Source organism: Oreochromis niloticus, linkage group LG7 (genome assembly GCF_001858045.2).
Source record: "Oreochromis niloticus isolate F11D_XX linkage group LG7, O_niloticus_UMD_NMBU, whole genome shotgun sequence".
Lineage (NCBI taxonomy): Eukaryota > Metazoa > Chordata > Actinopteri > Cichliformes > Cichlidae > Oreochromis > Oreochromis niloticus.
This window is the reverse complement of record NC_031972.2, coordinates 42,208,342-42,236,317: the sequence shown is the minus strand read 5'-3', so window position 1 is coordinate 42,236,317 and position 27,976 is coordinate 42,208,342. Positions and strand designations below refer to the sequence as shown.

At 39.3% G+C, this 27,976-nt stretch overlaps 1 protein-coding gene across 5 annotated transcripts in view; it reads left to right on the top strand.

The window, feature by feature from the left end:
• The first annotated feature begins 2,972 nt into the window (after positions 1-2,972).
• Positions 2,973-27,976, top strand: part of lrriq1 (leucine-rich repeats and IQ motif containing 1) — a 38,252-nt gene continuing 13,248 nt past the window's right edge. The window contains exons 1-20 of one of the 5 annotated variants that reach the window (XM_025909063.1): positions 2,973-3,026; positions 3,204-3,298; positions 4,099-4,195; positions 4,317-4,384; positions 4,486-4,600; positions 6,283-6,458; positions 8,964-9,038; positions 9,370-11,007; positions 11,151-11,303; positions 11,413-11,563; positions 12,417-12,610; positions 13,546-13,673; positions 13,963-14,036; positions 14,508-14,601; positions 17,812-17,991; positions 21,604-21,993; positions 22,531-22,714; positions 24,363-24,488; positions 24,699-24,788; positions 26,286-26,404. In XM_025909063.1, the coding sequence (XP_025764848.1) occupies positions 3,218-3,298; positions 4,099-4,195; positions 4,317-4,384; positions 4,486-4,600; positions 6,283-6,458; positions 8,964-9,038; positions 9,370-11,007; positions 11,151-11,303; positions 11,413-11,563; positions 12,417-12,610; positions 13,546-13,673; positions 13,963-14,036; positions 14,508-14,601; positions 17,812-17,991; positions 21,604-21,993; positions 22,531-22,714; positions 24,363-24,488; positions 24,699-24,788; positions 26,286-26,404 (4,133 nt within the window). In that variant the 5' untranslated portion in view covers positions 2,973-3,026; positions 3,204-3,217. The other 4 variants (XM_025909061.1, XM_025909062.1, XM_025909065.1 and 1 more) reach the window with 4 other exon arrangements.

The following is a 27,976-nucleotide window of genomic DNA, read 5'->3' as shown; positions in this document are numbered from 1 at the left end:
GTACATTTCAAAATTGTAACAGGTTTTCTGTTTGCACAAGATGTAAGTGACGATTGATGACAGCTTCTTGTCTCATGCCTTCTTCCTCTATTCTGAATGTGTTGTATGCAGAATAAAGTACTCTTTTCTGGAAGAACTATAGCAGTTAGTGTCCTCTACAGTTTGCCTCTGTTCATTCCGTCTCTACACAGTGGATTTTTGTACACTACATGCTGTAGGCTGATACAGAATAGTTTAGCTCGGGACATTCTCAGTAGATACATAGTTTTCAATTCTTTTGTGGAATTAACAAAAGAGCTATACTTCATTTTGCTCCATGGCTGTCAGCATGACCATTGACACAGGCTGTTCTTTGAAATGTGAATGTTAAACCTATGCAGGGAACATGTTTGCAGGTTTTTGGAAAGCCTTGTGTTGCATATGGAATTCACAGTTCAAACAAGAGAGATGAGTTGTGTAAGTATTAAATGAAATAAACACAGCTTTTACTTTAAGTCACTTGTAGTGGACTAAGCTAATCCCAAATTAACCCTCACCAAACCCTCTTAGGTGGACTTATGATTGCAATAATAATCCCAGAGTCATTTGAAACTGATTTAGATGTACAAAAACTCACAATGGCAGCATAATGTTAACTTTGAAAGAGAATCCAAATCTGCCTTGAAGTCTAACTAGTTCACTTGTGTTGTCAGTCCACTGAGAAGAAGAAAGGCTTGGTTAGGAGGATGCTGGGATGACCTAGTTGAACTTCTCAAGTCTGAGCCACTCTTGTGTAGGAAAAGCTTTGAAAATGTACCGCAGGTAATGATTGCACAAGCAAGACGTGATATGACAGCAGATACTTGCAAGAATGCAACACAAAGCGTTAAGCTTGCAGAGGTATTTGTGCAGGATTAGCTTGCTTAACATTTTCCCCATCACATGCACATAGTATCTTACCATCAGGTCAAGTTCCTTTATCATCTCGCTGAAGCAATAATCTGACTGTTCAAGTCCGCAAAACAGAAAATCTATGTTTTCAGGCATGACGTCTAATTCTTCAGATCAATTGCATTAATCACTAATAAATATATACAGGTATTGCAAATTGTACCTTTGTGATCTGCAGTAAGTTAAGTTAAAGGTTAGTTTGGATACTGGCAACTTTTTCCCTCCAATCCCTCTTTCGTCAAATCCCTCAGATGGAAATGATAGGCTCGATTTGCTCAATGGCTGCCAAGATAATGGCTACAGACGAGTAACAGAAAACCCTTGACAGTGTAAACACACGGCTGCTATCTAAACCTCTGCAGCGTTTGGGCCGGAGCCGCCATTGACTGGTGTAATCTGCTGCATAAATCTACAGCTTGGCCATGTCTGTCTGCTGTCTGGGTTCCGTGCACTTGGACAAAAGCGCCGGACACCTTGCCCACTGACAAAGGGCCTGGTCCTAATTGGAGTAGACAAGGCTTGCTGATGGAGCCTTTTTAAGCAATTGAACTTGGTCAATGAATCTTAGGGGACCTAATACAACATAAGGGACAGGCAGTTTGACTCCAACAACGGCAGTAGCACCAAACTGTCCTGTAGCTGCCCGTCAGCCTAAGCACTGAAGTTGGGCTATGACCCATAATGGCTTTTTATCAAAGTGCAAAACTGTGAAGGTGTTGATCTTGTGCCACAGTAGGGTTGTAGATGGGCCGTGTTTCATTGTTAATGTGTAATTCAGCATTGCTTTTTAAAAGACCTGGCGCCATTCCACTGTTTTTTTTTTTTTTCATGTATTAGAACAGAGAACAGGCCTCACTGTGTCTCCTGACCAAACAGTTTTGGATGGAGGACAAGCTGTTCTTCGTTTGAAACCTATCAGGAAGGAGACTGGGTTCCTTTTAGAAAGCTATCAGGAATGTGTATGGGAAACCTGTGTGGGCCACTGGAATCTCCTCAAAGAGAAGACTATAGGACGAGTGCAAAGCCCTCACCACGGGAGAGAGGAACTGGTCTTTGTGATCAGAAATGCCATAGAAAAAGTGCGCATTGTTAGCAGCCCAACAGATTTTGTCCCTCTGGTCGTGTGATTCACCTACAAGGTCTCGGGCTCACTGACCCCCCCCCTTGCTGGCTGTTAGAATGCCCACACAAGTCAGTGACACTACATTTTCTTCACACTAAGTAGCCAAATAGCTTTGCTGACCTCAGATTCATAACTTTGCTTCTGTAACTTCTGTGCAACTTTTTTCAATAACTGTGCAACAATATCAATTATTGTTTCAGTGTTTTCTAGTGTGACTTGACCAGTCAGATCTACAATTGTTATGCTATAAGTGTATTGAAAATTAAAGCATTTTTATTCAGAATATTTTTCTGTAATTTGATAGAATTTAATATTAAAAGATTAAACTTTTGGTGTATTGTCTTACATGTGTTCTAGTTATTGTCACACATTATGGGGGCCTCTTCTTGGTTCTTCTAGAGCTGTGATCGCCATCTTGTGGCAGTTTTCCCCCCCTTCTGGTCGCCTGTTGATTAACGGGAAATTTAAACTGATGATGCAAAAAATTAAATAAATGCCTGTTTATTTGGTCCTTTCTCGTAGTCTCATGCGTTAGGAAGTTTCCAAGGATCAAAAATAATTCAAGAATTGAATTATTAAATTGCAGCCAACGTTTGAGGCATTTTAGTTTGAGGCAATTGTTTATTTTATTTTTACAGCAAGCAACACGCTGTGATTTTCTTTTTTCTTCTTCCTTTTTTAAAGGATAATGTATGTGCGACACATAAAAATGGCTAAATTAGCGCCCACTTCATTCTTCATGTAAACACCATTAGAATGGTGTTTACATGAAGAATGAAGATATAAATACTGAAATCAATACAACAAATGCAGTCTAAAAAATAACAATAAATGCAAACCGCCTTTTTGCATTTAAAATATGAATTAGTTTTTCTCTTGCGTTTTGTTCGGTAAGTCCCTTTCGAGACTTCGTAGTTCACAGCGTTGTTTCCATAGAGACAGAAATTCGTCTAAACGCAAGAGGATCTTTCAGGCAAGTTCTTCTAAGCCTCCGAGTATAGCACTAGTGCTGTATCCAAGTAGGAAATTTAAAAATAATTAAGTATAACTTAGCGGTAAATATGAGTACTTTGGATAAAAGTATTACAGTAAATGGTTTCAGCAACTGAATATTAGCCGACCGTCTACTTCATTTTCACTGCTCTGACAGATAAGTAAATCGTCATGCTGGAGCTGGATGAGCCATTCACCTTTGATGAAACTGAAGAAGAAGAACAGAAAAATGTTTCATGTCATGAAGAAGAGGTAAGGGTGTGGACCTCGTTCCAAAAATACAGCACATGCATGTATGTTTCCGCTATTCTCCAAAATATTCGCTTCATTTACTTGTTTTTGTCCAATTCTGCATATATTCTATCACCTGGAGAGGTGGAAATTAGCAGCTATTTGTCAGGGTAGACCCCTTAATTTATATCTCTACCACAAAAGCATCAGGATGATTCGTTTGAGAGCCATACGTGAGCTTAGAGTGACGCTGAACAGGACAGCGAAGCTAAACAGATAATAGACAGAAAATGAATTATGCACAACATAAGCTGACCCTCCGTAAATCCACATACTGCCTTATGACTTTGCCCATACATCCCAGCTATTACTTTTTCATATAGTGAGTATGGATGGGATTTGAGAAATTCTTCCAAATAAAAATAAATGGTACCAAATTGTCCAGTTCATTGGACTAATATCTCACTTAGTAATATATTACTAAATGTAGTAATGCCATTTATGAATGCTGCTTTTTAAAAAATGATAATTGCAACACAGTGACCCCAAAACCTTTGAGCTTTTGAATGTGTGAGCCACATACAGTACAGACCCTTTTTTCTACTTTTGCATTGACCCTGAACCCCTGCTGGCCTATTTTAAAATTAATCAGAAATCAATAAGGAAATTGATTGACCCATAAGCAGTATAGACAATGGATTTACTATCAGTAAGAGTTATTGCTTCACTTTTGTCCCCACAATGCTTTCTAATATTGTTAGCTTATATTAACATTTTCCTTTTGTGGCTATAGACATAATTAACCTGTTTTCTGACCGCAGGCTTCAGATGATTTCCCACCAGCCCTTCTAAGCTATTTTGAAACATCAAAAACTAGAGCGGCAGTTTGTGAGAAACTTATCCTTCAGGAACTTGAAGGTAAGTAATAACTTATAGCATTTAACTAATGTGTACAATGATAAAGCTGAGATTATCTCTTTACTGTTTTGGATTTTGTCTGCACTGTCTTTGAATTCCATGTCAGACTTCACACCATCAGATTCCACTGAGAATATGATGAGGCTGTCAAATGAAGTCAGTAAAGATATGGTGAAACTGAATGAACAGGTAAATTGGTCTTAACGGTCTAATCTCGGTTGTTTTATGACATCTAAAATATAATGTCACGTGGCCTAATTTTTAAAATGATTTCTTTTTTACTGATACAGGTCGGTGATGCAACAGAAAATGAGGAGAACAAGACTGATGGGTCCCTTCTTCAATCACAAAAAGTGACACAAAATCCTTTGACTCACAATATGCCCATGTGTCTTAATAATGAAGGTAGATAACATGTACATGTGTATTGTTTGGGACAAAGACACCATTTTTGTAGTTTCGCTTCTGTACACCACCACCACAATGGATTGTAGATCAAACAATCAGTATGTGCTTGAAGTACAGACTGCCACAATGGCCACAGGCTGATAGGTAAACTGGACTCAAACGCAGAGAACCACAACAGAGACGGCTCGTATGTTTTACAGTGTTTTATTCTCAAGTCAACAGGTGAATTTGTGGCAAAGTGTTACTAATGATGCGGCTGTGGGTCAGTGGGGGTGAACGGGGAATTGGCAGGTTGCGATGGGGACGGAGCGGGTGTGTCTGGGAAGAAAAGAGAATGAGGTTAAGAAGGCACCAGGCGCAGGGTATTTAGTGGTAATGACTGATAATGCTTACTGATAGTCGGGGTTGAGCTTGGCTTTGAGGGAGAGGCGGTGAGAATCCAGGTGAGTAGTGGTAAAGGCTGGCTGACCTGAGTTCCGCTGTGTCCGAGGTGGAGAGTGGTGGCTGGAGGGTAGGCAGGTGAGCTTCTTTGTATTTTTCCAGAATGCGAAGATAATCCGAGGAGAGTTGAGGTTGAAGGCAATGGCAAAGAAGGTCCAGGAAAACTGTAGCACAGGAAACCAAAGGAAGCAACAAAACAAGTAGCAAGAGCATGAAAAACATTAGAGCCGTTACCAACGTGAGGTCGTTGACAAACTGGCGGTGAAGGAGAGTCTGAGTGGAGCTTAAATCCTCAATCTGATTACCCAGAACTCAGGTGCCTGATGGAACTTTCCAATCAAACCTCCAGATCCTGACACAGGCTTTCTTTTTTAATCCCAAAGATTTTACAAAATCTGTTAAAGAATTACAGCCCTTTCTATACACAGTCCCCCATTTTGCCCCATTTTCAGAGGTTCAACTTTAATGGGATAATTGATTGACAAGCAGTGGCCATGTGAGGCCTGATCATTTTTTAAATTTCAAATGAAGCAGATATAATATCTCAAGTCGATTCAATGTCTTTAATTTTTGTTTTATAGCTTTATACTGTAATTTCAATTATTTATAATATCAGGCCAAAGAGATGTCAGCGCAAGTGAGTGAAAAAAGTGAAGAAAAAAAACTATCAGAGAGACAGCCAAAACTTTAGAAATGACCAGAAAAGTGAAAAGGGTTACTGAAGTTCTGATGTTGCGTAATACACCCGTAATACACTCAAAATAAAGGTAAAAGGTAACATAGTTTGCCACAAGACGTCACTATTTTCATAGAATTTGCTGTCATTCACGACTTCAGTAACATGAAAAGGTAGATAATCCTGCCTTGTGAATAGACTTTTAAATTTAAAACTGAAAGCATAAAGCTAATGGTGATCAAGCTTCCTGGAGGTATATTTTAGTTAAATCACACTCACAATCACTGCCACGTCACTGATGTAAATTTAGAAAAAGTTTTAAATAAAAAAGTTAAAATAAAATGCATTTCCTCTCATTTCCCTAAGCATTTCCTTAAACATTTATGGAAGATTCGATTTAGATCATTCTTTATGCAGGAAATTTGGTTGTTATTTGTTATTAGTGCATAACAATCAATGGAGAGGCAAGGCATGTCTTACTTTGAGCCTGATATGAACTACATATGCACGGCTTTCTTGCTTGCTGAACTATTGAAGCCTTACATTTTTGTATTTGTCTTAGATGGAGCTGCAACAGATCGATGTTGGGAGACTGAGAAATATTTGGCCCGGGACTTTAGCAAACATGACATAGCACAAGAGAAACACTGTGATGAGGAGATGCATAAAAACGAGGAAAGGCAAAAAAGAGAAATTAACTTCCAGGAGGAGCTGAGGAAGATAATGGAGGCAGAGAAAGTAAGTTACTCTTGACTTTTTTTTCCCCTCGACATAGTACTTTTGGATCCAGGTGGTAGAGCAGCTGTCCCATAATTACTACAAATAAACAATAAGCTGGTACCAAATGTCCACATACATAATAAAACATGCAGCTGCCCCCACCAACTCTTCAGGGTAATTACATAACCCAGCCTTACTTGGATATGGAGGAAGTGGAAAAGAGGCCTCTGATAGCCTGGTGCACCACTGAGCCATTGTTTATGTTTATTGATGATACCTTACTTAGTAAGTACACAGACTTATTACACAGACCGATCAAGCTCACCACAGAGGATATGAAAGGTTTGACTGTAATTGTCCACTGGAGCAAAAATTGTGTGTCTTTAGGACACTGCGACACAGTGAGAACACCATCCCCAAAGACACAGTGGGCAGAGAAGCAGAAGATCATCATATCAAGGAGACCCTGAGTAAATGTGGTTATCCAGCTGGGTATTTGACTAAGCTGGGAAGACAACTAAGCAATGCTAAAGTGTCAACTAAAGTGAAGACCACTGGTGATTCCTTATGTGTCTGGAGTGTCAGAACAACAGTGACACATGTTTTCATAACATTGTGTCTCTGTGGCTTTCAAATTCCAAACAAAACTCCCAAAAGTTTGTCCACCCCGAGGATTCTGTTCCCCGGCTTAAACTGAGTAATATAGTGTACGCAGTTAAGGACCAAGAGGATTGAGATGAATTACGTATTTTGGTAAACCAAACAACCTCAAGCTTAAGAAATGGCACAACACAGAAGAGATAGCTTGTCTAGCCTGGACTCTAAGAGTACATCTTTCACCGTCTTAGTGAGTGGACTTTTCCCCAGATCTCTGTCAGTAACACATATAGCCATTGTTTAATGATCATATCTCATGTCAAGGCTCATTGCTAGGCAATGGTGCTATTCACCTTCTGGGAATCCTTGTGGTGGTGCTGTCAAATGAATGACGATAAAGTGTTGTGAAATTAAATAATTTTCAATGATTAATTAATTGTATTGATGTATTGTTAATGAATCCAAATAACAAATGTTTGCCTTTCACCTTTTAATGTGTAGATTTTCTTCTGCCGTTGCACAAATAATCAGAATCAGAAATACTTTATTAATCCTGAAGGAAATTATGGTTTACAGCAGGCAGCATGCTGGTAGGCGCATGCGCACTAACAAAGGAACCCTCCAACCAAACATAGTTTACACAAAGATCACATTGGGAAGACAGGTCAGAGGTAGGCTGATAAGAAAAACAACGAAAATACACAACATGAGGTGAGAGGAGGATAGAAACTCCTCCCAGACTGAGCTCCTAATGGGAGAAGAGTTTGAGAACAGAGAAAATAATAATTAGGATAGATTGCAGATTATTGTTGTGTAATCTGTAGAGTACTGCAGCATTTTGGTAATTAGTGCAGTGTATTGTGATTGCAGCCCTGTGCTTCTACAGTAACTGTGGCAGGAGCAAGATTGGTGCATGAGTTTGTGTCTAAATGAGTGAATGAGAAACACTAAATCATTTCCCACGTTAGAAAACAATATGCAAATAGAGATTATATTCGCTGACCCCCCAAATATTAAATACAGATTTTTCCAACTTCTTCAGCTGAGCAAATATTTAATCCTGCAGTGGGATAGCTGCTGTTACAGCCACACATGTGTGATTATTCTGATTGAATTTTACTTTATTCACTTTAGAATGTGATTAAATAGCAAATTAAGATACAGATAAGTTAAAAGTAAGAAATGCTTCATTTATCCCCAAAAGTATGGAAATTGTTATAGCCAAATCATGAAAAACAACTTAGCTAAGAAATAAAAATAATAATCTATATTAGTTTTTATCCAGGTAAAAAGTCTCATCTCTTTTCTAATAGAGACCTGACCAAGACGGCAGCAGAAGTTACAACAAATACAACACATAACAATATAACAAGTAAAAAAACACAAACACAATATTCTGTACAGACAAGGGAAGACAAACACATGAATAATATGCAAAACAGATCATTACAAGAGACATTAGAGACATTACAAGAGACATTAAAAACAGTGACACTGACCAAAAGAGCTATTCTCTCGCTCCTTTAAAATGAGCTTAAACTCCAGCATTGTAACAATTTCTGACAATTTCTGTCCTTTCTGTAGATTATTCCAGAAAACAGGGCCAGCATATTTAAAAGCCTTTTTTCCCACCAATTCTGTTCTGATTCTCAAGACAAACATTTGTATTATGATAATATGATGGGCTGGTATGGTGTGGTACAGGCTGGTATGTACGGCATTCATCGCTAAAGTCAAGGGACCTGTTGTTTTACTGTGTTCTTGAGGAGTGGGGAAAATAAATGTATTCATTCAGATGCCTCAGTATTAGATGTTTCATACCCCTAGACAAGGGTACGGAGAGCAAACTGTCACAGAGAAAATACAGAATGCAGCAAAAATGGCTGTATTATTAACCCTGCTGTGTTTTATTTATACTGGTTCCAGCTGCAAGAGAAGGAACTGGAATTGATGGCGAAAAGAGCCCAGGAAAAACTTGAGCAGGAGATGCTGCTTCAGCAGGTAATGTATTTTTTTTTTCAAATTTGTTTGCAGTGTGACGTACTGCACAGGCTCACATTTGTATTTTTAGACATTTGATATATTTTTGGGTATTTGTTATCAGCGCAGCATTTGGTAGAATCAATTTACTGAACATAGTGGATTTATAAATCAGTGGTCCTCAAAAACACACCTTAAATTTAGTACTTAAAGATGCTTTTTCCATTTTGATTGAATACTTTTTGGGATGTTTGTAAATTCCATGTAGTTTGCTTAATATATTTCAAAGAATAGGTTGAAAAAATGAGGAAACTAGTTTCCTTGTAACTCTATAAATATTGTCTCTAATTAGGAACTGATTGGTAACTTACAAAAACAAGTGGAGCAAGAGAGGAGGATGATCGAGGAAGAGCAGAGAAGAAAAAACGAAGAAGAGAAAAGGAAAAATGAAGAGATGCAAGCAAAAAAGAAGCAGGAAGAGGAAGACAGAAGGAAAATGAAGGAGGAAGAAGAGAAAATTAAGAGTGAAGAGGAACAGGAAAGGAAGAAACTGGAAGAGAGGAAAAGATTGGATGAAGAGGAAAAGAAAAACATGATAAAATTAAGACGTAAAGAAGAAAAGAAGCAAAAGGAGCTGTGGGAAAGGGAGGAGGTAAAGAAGAAAAGGGAAGAAGAAGAGATTAGAAAGAAAGAGGAAGAGAGAAAAATGGAAGAAATCAAGGAAGAGGAGAGGAGAAGAGAGATACAAGAGTTGGAGGAGATAAAGCAAAAGCAGAAGGAGAGAAAGAAAAACAGGAAAAGTGAGGACGAGGAAACAAGAATAATGGATGTCAAAAACAATGTGACAGAAGTTTCTGGAAGGAAGATGACTGAAGATCAAAAGACACAAAATGAAGAAATAATAAGTATTAAGGAAGAAAAGAAGACAGATAACAGAGGTGAGGAAGAGAAGACAAGAAAGGAAGTTGTGAGAAAAACTACAGAGCATAAGATGGAAAGAAATGAGGTAGAGCCAAGAGAAAAGCCTGAGGTGAAGAAAAAGATGGTGAATGAAGACATCAGGGGAAAAGATGAGACTAAAAGAATAGATGACAAAATGCAACTCATGGAAAGTGAAGAAAAGAAAAAGAACGATGTGGAGAGTTTGGAAAATCAAGATATGATGAGGAAGGAAGAAAAGACTGAAGCAAAAGAAGAAGAGCTGATTATAATGAGAAAGGAAGAAATGAAACAGAATGAAGAACAAGAACACAGAAACGCAGATGAAGAAATAAAACTCAAGCCAGAGATTTGTGAGAATAAAGACCAGAACACAAAAATGGAACATGAGAGGAAAAAAGATAAAGAAAAGAAGCAAGAAGAGTTGCAGAAACAACAAGAGGGGGTTAGTATAGGAAGAAAGAAGGATGGGACGGGAAACAAGGAAGATGCAAAGGATTATGGAAATGAGGTGAAGGAAAACATACAAACAGAAGAAAGGAAAGTAGAAGAAGAGGTGAAAGAACGAGTCATAAGTAAGAATGAGCTGCGAGACAAAGAAGGAGAAAATAGCAGCATGCAATCTCAGAATCAGACTACTGGCAGGACCTCACACGCAGGAGGCAACACCAAGTGGACCTCAAGTGCTGATCCACTGCAGAGTGAATCTACAGCCGACCCTGTCAGCTCTGAAACTGCAAAAAAAAATAACCTAAACAAGAACATCAGTCAGATCCATGTCTATAAAAACAGTAACCAGCAAGATCCTGCAAAGCCTGGCACTTCTTCTTACTTTTTGCCTGCAAGCCTTCCAGAGCACACAGAGCAGAAGAGGCTGTTGTGGATGAAGGAATGCATCCCTTGGTCTAAATTGTCCTGCCAGAACAGGAGGAAGCAGAAAGGATCAGCCCGGAGTAGGACAGGGCCAAGGGGGGTGGCAGAGGGTAGCAGCCTGCCCCCTCTGTGCCCACACACTCTGCTTCAGTCCACAGGCTGGAGATCCCTGCAGGAGGTAACATACCTGTGATCCAGGAACACTGATGAAAATGTTTTGTACTTAAATGTTTGTTGTGTTTGGAAAGAATATTCACACATAGAACCCACTATTTTCATTTGAGATCCAGAAGCCCTGAAATATGTTTGACTGTCTTTCAGGTTACCAGCGTGACCTTGGAGGATTTACCTGGCTGCAGCCTTTTTACTCTTGCCCAGTGTACTCAACTTCAGTCGCTTACCCTCAGACGCTGTGGACTGAAATCATTGGAAGGTATCAACCACTTACAAGAGCTCTGGTACATTGACCTACAGGTGATTATATAGTTAAAAAAAACCCCAAAAAACTAGTCATTACTGTGATTTTTTTTCATGTTGTTTCAGTCATTTCAGTCACTACAGCTTTACGTTTGTTTTGTTTTAGGAAAATGACATCTCATTTGTGGATTGTGAAAACATGAACAGCTTACGAGTTCTTCAACTTGCCCACAACAAGCTGACTTCCATCCATGGTTTAAATGGTGCTGAGAATTTGGATATTCTTGATCTCTCGCATAACTCCATCACCCGTATTGGTGAGAACTCATGAAACACTGACAGCTATTGAAAAAAAGCCCCAAAAAAGAAAAACAGATGAATTTTCTTGTCAGTATAATGCCTGAAAGTGTTTGTGTTTTGAATACTTATTTGCCAACAATGTGTGTAGCAGCTTGAGATAACGCTTTACAAATCTGAACACCTGGTAAGTCTAAAATCCTCAAAAAAGAGCAGCATTCACTTAACCTGAAAACAAGCATGATGCCATCATGTTCCATGTAAACACAGAAAGTAGTATGAGTGTGAAACTTCAATATAAAAAGAGTCTATGGAGTATGTCAAAGGCCTTTGGGCTGCTTTATGTTTAACAAAATGAATGAACGTTATGGCTCATAACACCAGAATCCTGGTAAAAGACATGCTGCAGTTACAATACATTTCTTACATATATTTAATATGAAATTCTAAAGGACTACATTCAGAGCTTATCTCACCTGAGGAAATAAATGTGAAAACGAAAAAAAAAACAAAAAACCGGTATCTAAAATACCCAAAATCTTTCATGCAACATTTTACTTATTACCTCACATGCTAAAGGACTATCATAGATGAACATCAGGAATTCCAAGTTTCCCTCCAGGTTTAACAAAACTCCCTCTTCTGGTCAAAAAAACAATGTAATGTAATCTAACACAAGAGGGCAGCATCTCTCTTTTTTCCGCCTAAAGGACTTCACATGTTCACTCTGCAGTGAAAACTGTAATTTTGACCCCATGTACAGACTGTACTTTTTTTTTTTAGACTATCATTTCAAATTTTAAGACTCATGCTCTGCTTTCTGCATATATTCAGACTCACACTGAGGTCAACTCATTTCTGTCTGCTTTCTAGCTGGTCTGGAGTCTTTAAGGAGGCTACAGAGGTTGTCAGTGAACCACAACCAGCTGATCAACACCAAAGGGCTGAGAGATGTATATACACTGCTCCACTTGGATTGCTCTCACAACCACCTGGCCAATGTGGAGGGTCTGGAGAACAGTGCTCTGCTTCACACCCTGGATCTAAGAGGAAACAGCCTTACTGAGGTAAAAACTCACGGCAGATGACTGGAAGCACTAAATCTAATATCAATGTTCACTGTTGCAATTTTGCGAGAGCTGCAGAGAAAGTGGTGTGGGTGTTGGAGACAGGTGATGGGCTTGAATTAAGCCTAAAATCCTTCTGCTTTTATCTACTACGTGCCCTTTTTATTGAGAAACAGTTCCCCTTATTTCAGAAGTTACGTTGAGTGATAAAAGGGATAAAAGGGGGCAGGGATAGGTAGAGTGGTGGCCCCATGATCGGAAGGTCAGGGGTTCGAATCCACCGGACGGCTACCCTGAAGTACCCCTGAGTAAGGTACCATCCCTACACTGCTCCCCAGGCACCCAATGACTGCCCACTGCTTCACAGAGTGAATGGGTTAAATGCAGAGAGGAATTTCCCCATTAATTAATAAAGTATACATTATTATTAAAAGATTGCCAGGCAAGTATGACAAATGTAAATAACGTGCTTAATTTCAATTAAAAAAAAGGAAGGCGATCCATCAGATCTAATCCAAGAAGTATCTCAGTCGAACACATGCTGTTGTTTGCTAATTCGTGTTTCTCAGCTGTGAAAATAAATGCCAAATTTCAAATTTTCTTCAGTCCAGCAGATGTGCTAAAAATGTATATTATTGCACACATGTGATAATGGTCCACTCTATCCTCAGAAATCTTTCAGTCACAGATTAGCTATGCTTGTGTTTGCCAAGCCTGAAAGTTTTTATCACAGTGCTTCAAAAGCAGTGTGAAAATGAACCCGACGAGCTTCGCTTGTGGCAGGCACTCATAGCAGAAGGCATAGCAGGGCTAAAACAGCTGACATTGATGGACGAGGCTGTTTCGTTGCTACAGCAGGAGCAGCAGTGTAAAGTTAGTCTAACCTCACAGTGTGATGGGTGTTAACTGACGACTTTGTCCTGTTGCTTCATCAGCCCCCGAGTCTGAACAACCAGGTCCTCCTCAGAGAGCTGCATCTGGATGACAACAGCATCTCCTCCCTTCACGGCCTCACTGCCTGCTGGCTTCCTCTAATGCAGCACCTCTCTGCAGCTCAAAACGGGTATCCAGTATTCATCCAGTACTACTTGCCATCTGTCTTCGCCTAAGTTTTGTTATGTGATATATATTCAAAGTAGAAAATAACACGTGCGACAATTTTTTCTGGCTTTTCTTTCTTTGGAAAATGTAACTTGATATAAAAAATTGCAATCAGCAGGTTCTGTAAAACCCTGACGAGTCAAAGCCACACAGTCGCATAAATTCAAAATGCTTCTGTGTTTAACGGTGACATGAGCGACGCATTGAGATGTGGTCTAGCTTCTAATGTAATTTGTCTCTTATTTTCCTAGAATTACTCAGCTGCCCTCCATGTCTAATTTTGTGTCCCTTGAAAATCTGGATCTTAGATACAACTGCCTGTCAGGTAACATGTTTTCTTTATTAAATGGTGAATGGGCTGCGCTTGTCTAGCGCTGTTTTACCTTAGTGGTTCGGCAAATGTCTCTTGTTCACTGTTATGCAAGCGCTACTCCTAATGGAGCGTTGCCTGCTCTGTTAGGAGCAGCTTGGCCTTCATTGTTTTGCTCAGGACAGCCCGAGTAAAGAGCTGCTAATCCTGTGATTAGTGGTCAACCTGTTTTACCACCTGAGCCGCAGCCATGGAAGAAAAGTATGCCAGTTTAAAACCTGTGGTTTTGTCTTCTTCTTTCAGCTCACCGAACTTGAACTATTGCCTTTATATTTTGTTGATCTTTTGCTGCCTTGTGTAAAATTTTGTAACTTTGCAACTTGGATACACACCTCTGCTTATTTCGTGTAGGTTGATATAGTTTGTAAGATGGAGTTATATTGAAACTGAAGAATATATTGAGAAACGTGTCATGCTCTCTTTCAGAGCTGCAGAATGTGTGTGAAAATCTTGAGGGATGTCAGTTCCTGCGTGAAATCCACCTCACAGGGAATCCTCTTCAGCAGGAGAGTGGCTGGAGGTAGGGTGAGCACTGGACAGAGTAAGAAAATGATATGAGATACGGTCTTTTTAGAACTAAATATGTTGTTATCTGTATGTATCTGCTTTCAGGACCCATCATGCAGTGATAGTGCATTGCGCTAGTTTCAGGAATCTTGAATTTTCTGGCTGCCTCTCGTTGAGGCACATTTTCCTCACCTGCTCCACAGTTTCAAATCAAGATATAGTAATTAGAAATTTCTGTTCTTTTTGGAAATTATTTGGATAGAAGTTACAGTTTCTGCCTCTTTTGCTCTTAAATATCACTCACTATGATGGGTGATCAAAGGAAAATACCACTGAAAAGTCAGTATTTGCCTATCACAAATTTAGTCTGTGGGCTCAGGTAGTCTAAACATTCCAGCTGAACACTGGTCTCCCTGTCCACTTCCAGGATTACCACTCTGATCTGCATTGCCTATTAGATTACCAACATCTGTATGTGTGTATGCCGCACTAAGTGGTCATAATTTCCAAAATATTGATACAGCAGAAAAATGAATTATCTTTTCATTGTCAATTTGCTCATTCACTTACATTGCTTAAATATTTTACCAGTGTTAAGGCAGTTGCAATGAGTTTATATGAAAAATATGCAATGAGCACTTATATTCTTTGAGGTTCTGCTGGGATGTCATGAGCAGTGATGTCAGCTGTTACAGGTTTGCAAAGTTATTTGGCTCCTCAGAGTCAGTTACACCCATCAAAATAACCAAAATATGAAAAACTATACTAGTTTTGGAAACTTTTTGCTTATTTAATACTCAGATTTTTATCGTTGTTCATATGTTGGAGTTACTGCCCAGCAGGTTCAATAAAAACTTTGTAAAAAAACCCCAAAATGTTCTGTTAATTTTCTGCCAGTACCAGTGCCAATGTTGGTTTCCATAAATGGTAAATGGCAAAATTCAACGTGTGATTAAAAAAATACAGGAAAAAAAAGGAAAAAGCCTTTAAAAATTAATATTCATTTTGAAATGGTACATATTTTCTAATGATTTTTATTGTGCTGACAATATGAACATAAATCTATTTTTTTAATCTTTAGATTGACTTTTTAGAGGATTCTTTGCTGGAATAGGCGTAAAACTATGAGTTACTTGTGAACACTTTCTTCCTTAATCCTTAACTGAAACATTACCTTAATATTTCACTGAACTTTACTTAACCCCCAGTGCCAACAGTAGAATTAACCCTCAGTATTTCCACACTCATGCCCTTGCCCTTTCATCCTCAGCCAGTGATAACACTGGCTAAATAAAAGCACCAAAAGGCAAGTGCTAAGAATTACAATCCCTGTAGGCACCCCCTGATCCAGGAGAAATAGATGAAGAAAATACTGGCCCTGATTAATCGGGGCCGCTTAAAGAGCCTGTGTTTTGGAGGAAGTCTTCACTAAGTGAAATACGGAGTTGTGCTCATAGAAACTGGAGAATCAGGATGAAGGATCCAAAAAAGTGTTTTTGAAAAGAAAAGGAGGATAAAATTTATAACAGTTTAGTAAGATTCAAGTTGAAGTTTGAGTATATTCAGTGTACTGTAGATATAGCTGTGAATAATGAAGCCCTTATATTAAAAAGGTAGTAAGTTGCTGCAGTTTATCCAATTTTGTCTAATTCGGGTTTGGAGCTTCATTTAAAGACAGCGTGTCAGGCATCCTATTCAGGGTTGGAATCAATTCTGATCTGTGTTTGAGAGACCCAGTGATCCACATCAAAACTGTAATCGTATTACAGTTTACAGATGCCATATGTCTTTGTTTTCACTATTTTTCTTTAGGCTTTAGGATTTCAAAATCACTGTATACCACCATGTGCATATATGATTGTTCAAGGTAGCAAATCATTATCTATCTATCTATCTATCTATCTATCTATCTATCTATCTATCTATCTATCTATCTCTCTATCTGTCTGTCTGTCTGTCTGTCTGTCTGTCTGTCTGTCGATCGATCGATCGATCTCTGGTAAGGAAAACCTACTGTGAATATATAAGTACATGTAAAGTACTTCACATTATAAAGAAAGACATTTTCATATAAACCATTTATGAATGCATCTGAAGCAGTAAATGACCTCAACACATGTTTTGTTCTCTCTGGTGAAGTCGTGGGACAGATTTAAGAGCATACAGTACTCTGGGAATCTGTTTTAGAAAACCCAGTTCTTAATGTTTTAAAAACTGACTTCGCAGCCCAAAGGCTTTTATTTTTGCAAATTTTATTGTTGCCATTCCCTAGTGTCCTGTAGAGTTTCCAGCTCCACATTTTCCCACTGCACAGAGACCACATTTGGCCAGTGCTCCACTAGTAGATGCTCTTAGTCTGTTTCTCTGGCAGATAGTTGAGATTCCTCTGCTTGCACATCCTTAGCCTCGGGCAGCGGTTACCTCTCCCCCTGTATCACAGCCATTCAGGGCGCTCCTCCAGCTGAAGGCTCACACTACCTAACATATGCACTTTGGAAAAGATTTCTATCCAAAGTGGCTGTGTAACTACGCTTTTAGAAAACGGCACAAGATTAATAGTAATGAGTGCAAACAGGTTCAGATTGTAGACTCAGACAGCCATTAATACCAGGGGATGACTAAATCACTGTACATATGATCCTCTGATTAGTTCAGAGAACAAAATGTACTGTGTACAAAACAACATATACCGTGAGAGGAAAGTTAAACTATTTCCTCAAAACACTACGGTCTAAACAGAGAATAGTTCTGCCAGCTTTAGAGCAGCTTTCTGTCTGGGTGATACAGCTGTGAATATTATTTTCTTAGTCAGGCAGTGATTGTAATTTGACAGTTATAAGTCCTATCAGTAATTAAATAAATGGACTCAAAAATAGAACTAAAATTAAACTTCGTCTATTTGGCAAAACCATTTTTTTGATCTACAAAATCTGTTGAGTAAAATAAGCGTCCTGTTTCATAGCCCTGACATGTCTGTGCAACCTTAGCCTCAGTTACTGAGCTAAACCTGAGTTCTGTTCAAGTTGTCCTCATTGTCTTTTTTATCTGTGAATAGTGTTGTTTATTATAAACTTTGCCTAATGCAGTGGTAATGAGTTCATACAAAGATACAGATATACATAATACCAGTAGCAGTTAAAAAGGTATAAATGATGCATGTAAAAATATTAGTAAAATCACTTCAGCACAGCTCAGGTTTTGCTGATTTTACTTTCCTTTTCAGATCCACACTACAGCAATCAGTGCCCGGCCTTAGAGTCATTGATAGCCACGAGACAGATTCCTTTTTCTTGCCTCCAGCTGTTCAGCAGGTCAGCTCGGCCTCAGACTGCTTCCTAACTTTCTGCCAGGCTCAGCTTCGGCAGACTCATAATTTACAGCAGCATCACAGCAGGGAGCTCAGGTAAGAGACAGGCTGCCTGTGTCGATATGCTGGCAGTGTGCTATGTGTTTAGTGTGGATAGCTGCAGGTTTTGTCGGTGGTTGGATGTGTGTTTGACCCCAGAAGTTACTGCTAACACTTTCTAAAGTTATCCACATCATAGAAGAGAAAACAATCTGCAGATACAAGTGCTTATTGTGAACTCAGTTTACACAATTTCCATATTATCAGATTTCATACTCACACTCATCTTATATGATCTGTATTTGTAAACTAAAATATTGCAGGTAAGCTGCAGATTTCTTGAAAAGCTTGAAAGCAGATCATGGGGAAGAGGTGCGAAATGTTCAGCTTCAAATAAAAAAAAAATTGGTTAAGGTAATAGAAAACGAGTACTGTACTGCAGAATTCTCGTCTCTTCTACTGTATGCATAAAAATCAAGTCAGCCAATTTATGTTTGACTGAGAGTACTTCAGATGTAAAGAGATGGGATGAAGGTATGAGGTCAAACGGAGAAGAGGTTGAAAAGAAAAGCAGAATCAAATAGTAAAAGGGAATAATACGGAACAGGGCAAAACAACAAAAATAACCCCAAACCAATGCACCAGAGGTTATATTACACTTTTTTTTATCTTGTGCTGCTGAACCTGTCAGAGATACCGCCATCAAGCAGCGAGGAATGTTAGCTATCCTCTTGTTATGTCTGATACATAGGGCGTAGTGAGCCTAAAGACAACGTCCATCTATTTTCACAAGTCCTTCAATGTCACTGGCCTCTGCACATATTGACACTCCTATACAAGGAGGACCACCAGCACTTAAAACAGTGGTCAACTTTCTGCTTATGTTCCTGACCTTTTCAAATTACACAGTACAAAAGATGAAACGCGGTAGCGGTTTCTTGTATGGGTCACATCGAGGACTCCTATGGCTTGGGGGAGGTTAGCGTGGCCCTCCCCTTGCTTCGCCCCTCACTGTGTGCCCTCTACCCTTCTGGCCTCTGGACAATGACCCATTTTGGGGGCTTTGCAAGAGCCAACACAGCCATTTAACCCCTGGCCTGACCTTGTGTCAGACTGAGTTTTTAGGGGAGTTGAGAAGAGTGCCACACGCCAGTCAACTGGTGACTGTAAGGTGAGGTACTGTGGGGTATTAGGGCTATTACTCTCTTTTACAAGGTGTAGGTATTCTACCAAAGTGCCTCTGTTTCACCCATAAATGACCATGCCTTACAATCCAGTCTTGTATGCCATTAAATCAAAACATTTTGTGGATGTGGTGGGAAAAAAAACAATAAACCCATCTACTACCACATCTCCCCACTTTTTCCACTGCATTCTATGGCACTCTGTATTTTTTTAGGCTTGAATTGCTCCTAATGTGGTTGTAATATAAAAGAAGATGGGGGAGTCAAAAATTTCTGTGCTATGTCATGTGGAAAAAGATGGGTTTTTAGAGTTTTGCTAAAGCTAATGTGTTAGCAGTCACAAAGTCAGACAAATGAAATGAGTACTTTCCACTCATTGTGACTTCTGTTTGTGGTACCATCACACAGTATGGTAAGGAAAAACTGCTAAGGCAAAAAGCCAAATCTTTGAACAATACACCAGTATTAGTCCATTTCAGATTGCTGAAGCTTCATTTTAGCATTAGCTAAATGTACGCTGAGTATCTTACAAAGGGTAGTGTGAACAGCAGAATCAACCACAGCAACCTATAAGTTTTTTTCTGTTTGTTTTTATCTAAATTTTAGCATTATGTCTTTTTTCCTTTCTCCCACCCTTCACCCCAACCAGTCATGTGAGATAGCTGGCCCTCCCTCTGGTTCTGCCGGAGGTTTTCATCCCCACTGTTGCCAAGTGCTTGCTCATAGGGGTCGTCTGATTGTTGGGATTTTCTCTCTGTTTTTATCAATTTTATTGTTATCACCAAACCACATTTTTCACCCACAATGTCTTCTATGTTCTGTTTGTAGTTATCTGACAGTTGCGACAGACACAATTTGAATTTTCAAAAGGACATTAAACGCCTCTATAATATAACTAGTATAGGGTTTGCTGCTCGCTTAGGAATTTCTTACAGCTCTCCACCTCAGTTTTTTTAGAGTGGCCTCCTGGGAACACCCATGTGATAAAGCAACACCAAATATCTCTAAATTTCCTGTATTGTAAGTCAGAAGACAAGTAATCACTGAGAGCTTTTAGCATCTACATACATGGTTGGATATGTTCACAGGCGAGCATTAATCAGTGAATAACTTTTCATTTTCCTGTCATGAACATTGTATACTGAAGCTCTCTTATACCCGTGTTATGGTGACCCTGGAGTGAACCAGCAGGTAGAGGGAGGGAGGGTCACTGGTGTCACAATCCTTTAAGACCTTCTGACTCTTCTCTTTCTTATCCCACTGAGAATGAAGAGCGAGGTCTTTGTAGAGAAGAAGTTGCACTACTTGTGGCTACTGGCCTTCCAGACTGGCCGAGCGTCTCTGGGCCCTCGGGGTTTAAGACAAGGAGCGGAGCATAGCTAATAGATTAATTAAGTTTCCATTGAGGTAGCTTTGTTGTCAGTTTATCCCCTCAATGAAAGAGACATTATATGGTATTAGGGCACACACAGAGCAGGCAGACAGCACTCTCTCTCTCTTGCCCCCCCACCACCCCTACCCTCACATACATGTAAGCACACACGCTGACCTCACCTCTCACAGGCTGGCCAAAAATAAGAGCTAAAAATGGATATATATTTGATATTTAACTCAAACTGGAATGGCTTTGATCCTTTTAGTTTGAATGATTTAATTTTCTAACATCACTGATCACTGTGTGTTTTTTAAACAAATCTTTTTTTGACAGTTTTGGTTATAGACTAGTAGTATAATCCTCATTGTGATTAGAATGTATGTGAATCTATTCTGGAAACAGAACTCTTTTCTTCTTATCACCAGTATAATTAAATCTGACCTGCATAATATCCAAAGTTATAGCTTATCTGCTTTTACAGTATCAGAGCAGTCCTCTCCACAGAGTTCACCTCACAGGACATAGAGAAGACATGTTTAAAGAAGCTCATTCTTGCATTAAACAACCCTAAAAGTGGATAACTGCTTCTCCTGAGCTCAGAACAATATGAAGACATTTAACCGTTGTTGTAATTTTCTTTAGGGGTCATGAAATATAAATCATCATCGATGTATAGCACAGTCTGTAGTCTCACACTTCTCCTACAGGAGGTTCAGTTATTGCCACTCAAACCACTGCTTACAGTAAACCTATTAAGTAAATTTGATTGGGAACCATGTGGACTAAGATTTTTAATGTCATTCACTTTATTGCCATTGCACAGTCGTACTTTGTGTTGTACAATGAAATGGCGGGTCCTTCCTTCATCGGTGCTAAAAGAAAGGCGAACAGTAATCAATCATGATAAATAAGATATATGCCGAGTAAGGTATGCTAGAAGTGCAGAAATGAAATGTGCAGCGGTAAAAATAAATGTGAAAAAATAAAATCAGTTATGTAGGTCAGTTCAGGTATTTGCTTTGATTAGGACTATTGCCCTGTTGTCAAAACTGGTTTGTATTGCCAGTTAATAATGTAACATGAATGATTTTTGTATGTGTTTGTTTACAGCAAACTTGCATTTCCCTTTAATGATGTGCAAAGCTTCTGCCGGCACTTCAGTATGACTCTGAAGCTGGCTGAGGACCAGAGATTTACCCATGAATATGGTGAGACTACTGTGTCTGATGAACACTGGGCTGCAAGTCAAACAGCGCCTGAGAAAACACTGGGTAGTGTCATTGGTGAAGAGCTTATGGATTGCCGAGATATAGAGTCCTCTAACAAAGTACCACCAGTCTTTCCAAATAGAGACATCATGAGATGCAGCTATTGGAATTTTGAAGAGACTCCAGCTACAGAGAGTCACTATGACACATTTGGCCCAAAACAGGGTCCAGCGACCTTCTTCAGTGATGAAAAAGCATCTGTCTCCAGCCATCAAGACTTAAATCTCAAAAAGTAATTCACTTTCTGCTTTTATCAGAGTCACTCGTGTGTAAGTTTGTATATTCACTCTAATAAAACCTTTGTATTCGATGAAAGATCAGCTGATAAAAATGCATGCGATGAAAACCTCCAAATTCATTCATGGTATACAACTGGATGCTGCCGACTTAAAGCAAACACTCTGTTTTTATGTAATTCTTTTAACACAGCTCAGCCTTTTATTAGTTTCTGCTGCAAAGCATTTGTCATCATTGGAGCCTCCTCTACTTGATTTACAGCAGAAGACGTTGAAGATTTTATTCATTTTAACACGCAGCTTTATCATTAACACTGTGCTATCTTTGGGAGGACAATAGATCTTTGATTTGAAGGGTGGCTTTAGACAGGCTTAAACTCTCCAGAGTCCTGCTCTCCAGATGTCTGCTCACATATAAATTCATGTTTTGAAAGATGAAGGTGCTATGACATCATATGCAATATATCCCTCACTTTGTGTGTATTTAAATGCGTGTGTGTGTGTGTGTGGTGTGTGTGTCCTTTTTTGAGCAGCACAGCAGCAGTTGTGATTCAGCAATGTTGGAGAAAATACAAGCAGATATGTGGGAACATTAATGCTCCCCCCATCACAGAGAAAGGAGGAAAAGGAGGAGGAGATGGAGGAAAGCCAGAGTCAAGACTTTGCTATATTAATAGGAGCACTGCTGGCAAACACTATGCGGCAACTGTCATCCAGGTAAAACATTTGTAGCTTGTAGCATTTGTAGCGTCCTACAACACTTTCCCTCTGAAGATGTCTCGGTAACAACTTAGAACGGTTATCCAGGCGAGTTCATGTGAATTCAGTCAATCAATCTGTTTACTGGTAGTAGATGTCATAGTACCATATCACCCCAATAGAGCACTTTGCCCTCAGACTGCTGGTTTACTTACATAGGATGGTTAAAAGTAGAACAGGAGGCAGAGCCTTCAGCGTCCAGGCCCCCCTTCTGTGGAACCAGCTACCATTTGAAAGTAGGAGGCAGACACCCTCTCTACTTTGAAAATTAGGCTCTCTGCATTTAATCATTAGTTATTATTAAACTCTGTCTCTCTCTGTGTCTTTTGTCTTGTCTTCCTCCCCACACCCACAACTTGTGACAGCAGAGGTTTCTTCCTGTTAAATTTTTTTTTTCCACTGTCGCCAAATGCTTGCTCATAGGCGGTTGTCTGATTGTTGGCAATTTTCTCTTTATTATTTTGGGATTTTTAGCTTACAGTATAAAGCACCTTGAGGGGACTGTTGCTGAGATTTATATCCATCTATTCATTGGGCCACTGTGGCTATGACGTCTATTTTCATTTTGCAGTTGCAGAATTCAAAGGCAGAGGATTTTTGGAAGCAAAAGCTTATAGGTTCCTTCTTGTGGCCTGAGTTTTATGTGTGTTGCCCAGATGCATTGCTTGATGCTTTGCATTTGCTTTGAACATAACTTGCTACACTAAAATCCCTGAAAGATTGGCTGTTGCTCCTAGAGGCTAGGACAGCAGAGTCAAGGGCTACTCTGATTGCTATGCCCTTTATGCAGATAGCAGAAACTGCTGAATATCATAGAATGCAAATAGTTGATTTGTTATATTTCGGGTTCATTAATTAGTGAGTTTATAAAAATTTGATAAAAAAAAAAAAGAGTAGGAAAAAACCCGCATCACAGTTTGTCATAGCTTAAGATTATGCGTTGAGAAGAAACTGCTCACATTAACCTTTTATTGTGTAATTAAGGATCTTACTTTTGCATGTAGAAAGTGTGCCTGAAGTCACTTCCCTTTTGTGGATATCTGAAAATGCCAATTTTCATCCTTGAAAACTGAACTTCAGGCCTCATAGGTTCTATGGAGGCTTACTCGGCTAATCCTCTGCACAGAGGTGTAAGCTGCTCTTCTGAAAAACATGCTACTCATCACCCCTCTCAAATCCCTTTTCAACACACAAAGTGTTTGATGACTCCTTGAGGGCTAGGTAGAGGCTGGGAGTTGCCGTGTACCGTGCACTACAGCACTGTGTAAGTGTAAGTGTGTGTTGTGTGCATGTCAGGGGGGTATAGAGTGATTAATCAGATTCCAAAGACGTGCGGTAGTAAGAGTTCTAAAATTCCTGTGCGGCTCAACTTGAAGTGAAGTGTGCCCCCCCCCTCTGCCCATTGGGAATTGCAGGATTTAGAGGCGCACTAGAGCTCTATTTGTCTCAGAGCAGCCTGGAGTCACACAGAGTTCAGACAGCAGAACACTCAGCAATTAAAAGAGGGGTTAACATGTTTTATCTTCCTAATGGGATAACATGCAATATTTACGTTTGCTCCATGATTCATCGAGCAACTACCATTTCTTTTTCTGGGTACCTCCAGGCATTCTGGAGGGGCTACACTCTGAGGAGGAGGCTCACATCTGCTCTTGCTGCTGTGGCATGCCCCAGTGTTGGAGAGGATGACACCTTTGAGGAGGTGGACATAGATGAATTTGTCTTTGATGAGGTATCCGCACAAGCCTGCATGTTCTTCACTTTCACGATTCGGCAGTAGTTCCCCATCTCGCACCCCATCAGACCAACAAACCTGCACAGAGGCTAACGCATAAATGTAACACATAAATATAGTACTGTATACTTCACTCCAAAGACACTTTATTTGTGGTTTGTTTGTCATTACTGTCCAGAAATTAAAGTATTTTTCATTTTCATAAAGGCAGCTTTGGAGGAACACTTCACATTGATGCTTTCTCAGCACTCATCTCCCAGACATCACCTTGTGTCAGAGCAGCAATTATCTATGGAGGTAAAGTTTGATATTCTTATAACCTGGTAGTCTTGACATGATATTCTCTAATACTTTTAAAAGCTGCTGTGCAAATTGTGAATTGTGGGATTTACCATCTTGTGTTATGTCAGTGTTGGAGTTATTTTCCTGCTTGTCTCCCTCCCCTCCAGGAATTGTCTCACCCTCCCTTATTGATCTCTAAATTTATTCACTTGGAAAAACAGGATTATTTCCTGGAGGGCTGAAGGTTGCACAGCACCAGCAGATGTCATTTTTCATGCTGGCTGGACTGTCGTCCTGTTTTTTTTCTTCATTTACCTCTCGTTGGATCTTTTCTTTGGAGCGTGCTCAGCGCTGTACATCATGGTAGCCAGTTTAGGCGAGCTGATGTGGTGCAGCTGCTGGCGTGGTCAGCCTCAATATGTTGACACTGAGGCACAGATCAAAGGCAGGGGATGAACAATTTAGCACTCTGACCAAGAGAAAATAGAATCTGGAGAGTAATTAAGCTGTTACTTTGACTTAAATATGAGAATTCCATGATTGTGAACCGTTCACTCGGTCGGCCACATACCTAAAACAAAAATAGGCCCCTGAGTTAAGTGTCACTGGATATCATAGTGTAGAATGTAATCACTTTCCCCAAGAGTTACAGATAACTGTAGTGTATTTCCATGAAAAATTAATTAGTGTGCCACAACAGACCGCTCAAATTTTTGTAACTATAATGAAAGCATGCACAATTTTACCTTTGTTACAGGTCCTTTAAGTACACAGATGTCAGTTGACGTTTTCCACTAGTAATTTATGTCTATTTTTTTCCTAGGATTTTTGAGTGTGCTCAAGTTCATAAATACAGGAGAAAGCTACATAAGTTTTTCTGGCCTGAAAAACACATTAAATTGTTAAAAAACTGCAACCAAATCAATTTTGCACAAACTCCAAGTGTCACAGTCTAAAGCTAAAATCCTGCCTTTGTTCAGCGTGGTTTTATCTCCAACCAGCTTTGAGTTTGATGAACAGTATAATAATGAAACATATGGAAACTGAAAAAGCAAAGCTGCTCCGACTTAATGTCTGTGACGCAGAATAACAGAAATAAAAACACGCACTGGTATCCCGGATGTTTTATGTGTATTCTGGTAATTCATTAGGAAAACTACAACAAGTGTGTTTTGGTAACATTTCAAGGCATATATCACCACGTGGGATATGCATAGCATATAGCATATGGAAGATCTGTTTTTTAAAATCTAAATTTAATCTAAAAATAAACCTGAAGACGCTTTTCAAATTGTTTGCAATTGTTGTATGCATAATGGTCTGGATCAGCATCCTCTCTGATTTTAGGTTTAGATTTTAGGATTTGATTGATTTTTTTTTCTAGCACAACTTTCTGCACACACGTAAAAAAATGTAACTACAAAAAAGGCTAAATCAAATCTAAGTTGATGAAAGTCTACTCAAAAAAAAAAAGTAACTTATGACTGTCATTAATTGATATATGTATTTCAGCCTCCTGGGCCCCGTCTTGATCCCTCCCAGGACATACTCCCCCTACCAAAGCACGCCTGGATGGCTGGGGAACATGTGGACTCAGCTGCACAGAGAATTTCAGCAGACGGTTCTAACAGGTACAACAACCCACAGCCACAGCATTTAAAAAAGCTGTTTGCCGTGATCTGTTTATTTTAAGCTTTACATAGATTTTCATAATTATTGTACAAAGTTATATGGGGAAAAGAAGATAAATTATTTTCATAATAGGACGTATAGCAAACATTGTTGATTTGTGACTTTAACATTTTTTGTTAATGCAACCCAAAGTAGAAAAATAGAATCTTTGCTAAGCACATTAACGAGTCGGATGTAGATTTTAACTGGGTTTACTTTTTCACATATAGAATAGAATAGAATAGAATGCCTTTATTGTCATTATACAGTTGTACAATGAGATACAGAGCATCTCCTACTCAGTGTAAACATGCTGGGGGGGGGGGTACAGTTCTGCAGCGCTATATACATATGAACAGTATTAACATAGGGAAGAAGATGTGTATATATATAAAATGTACAATTTACAAGCCGTAAACAATATGTAATAAATAGTGTTATGTATGTACAGTTGAGTTATTGCACATGGAATTGGTATAAATAGTGTTTATGTATATACAGTTATTGCACATAGAATTAGTATAAATAGTGGTGGTCCATAGAGGAAGTGGGAAGTGGGGGGCTGTGTTATCGGTGCATGTGTGAGTTCAGGGTGGTTATCGCTTTGGGGAAGAAACTGTTTTTGAGTCTGTGGGTTTTAGTGTTGATGCACCTGTAGCGCTTCCCTGAGGGAAGCAGGCTGAACATGTTGAAACTAGGGTGGGAGCTGTCCTTGATAATGTTTGCTGCTCTGCTGAGGCAGCGGGAGGAATAAATGTCCACCAGGGAGGGGAGAGGGCAGCCGATGATCTTTTGTGCTGTCTTGACCACACTCTGAAGCCTCACTCTATCTGCCTTGGTGCAGCTGCCGTACCATACTGTGATGCAGTAGGTTAGCAGGCTCTCAATGGACGAGCGGTAGAAGGTCAGCAGCAGCATATGAAGCTCATGATATGGCGTTTGCTCTTGGAACAAAATACAGACAACATGAAGTATGTGTTTAAGTGTTTCATGGATAACAAAACATGAATCTGATATTAAAAATGCAAGGAACAATAATCAAACTGGTCCTAATAATGCAAGATGTTAATGTCATAAGATTTTAGTATAGCATAGAAAAAATGATACAGATGTTGAAATTTCATTTTCTGGATATAAAAATGAGGATGACACATACTCTAAATCACGTTTATATTTCTGGTATGGTCCACAACATTTATCCACATATTCAGCTAGCAGTACACTCAAATAAGTAGGTTCACTTAATGACTGTTCAGTTCTCCTCTCTATGATGTTCAGCTGATGTCACTGGTAATCCATAAAATGGTAATATTTGTTTTTGTTTATTTTTTTACTTGGTGGCATACAAATCATACAATTTGATTGCTTCCATAAAGGACAAAAAATGAAATGGAAAGGAAAACAAGTAAAATGTCCATATGGCCCATACCGTCCTTTAAGGTAGTGTCCGTTGGCAGCACTGCTCCACTTCCAGCATGCTTGTTATGTTAATGATAGTTATGTGAGTGACAGGTGCATCTCTTGCTGCAGCC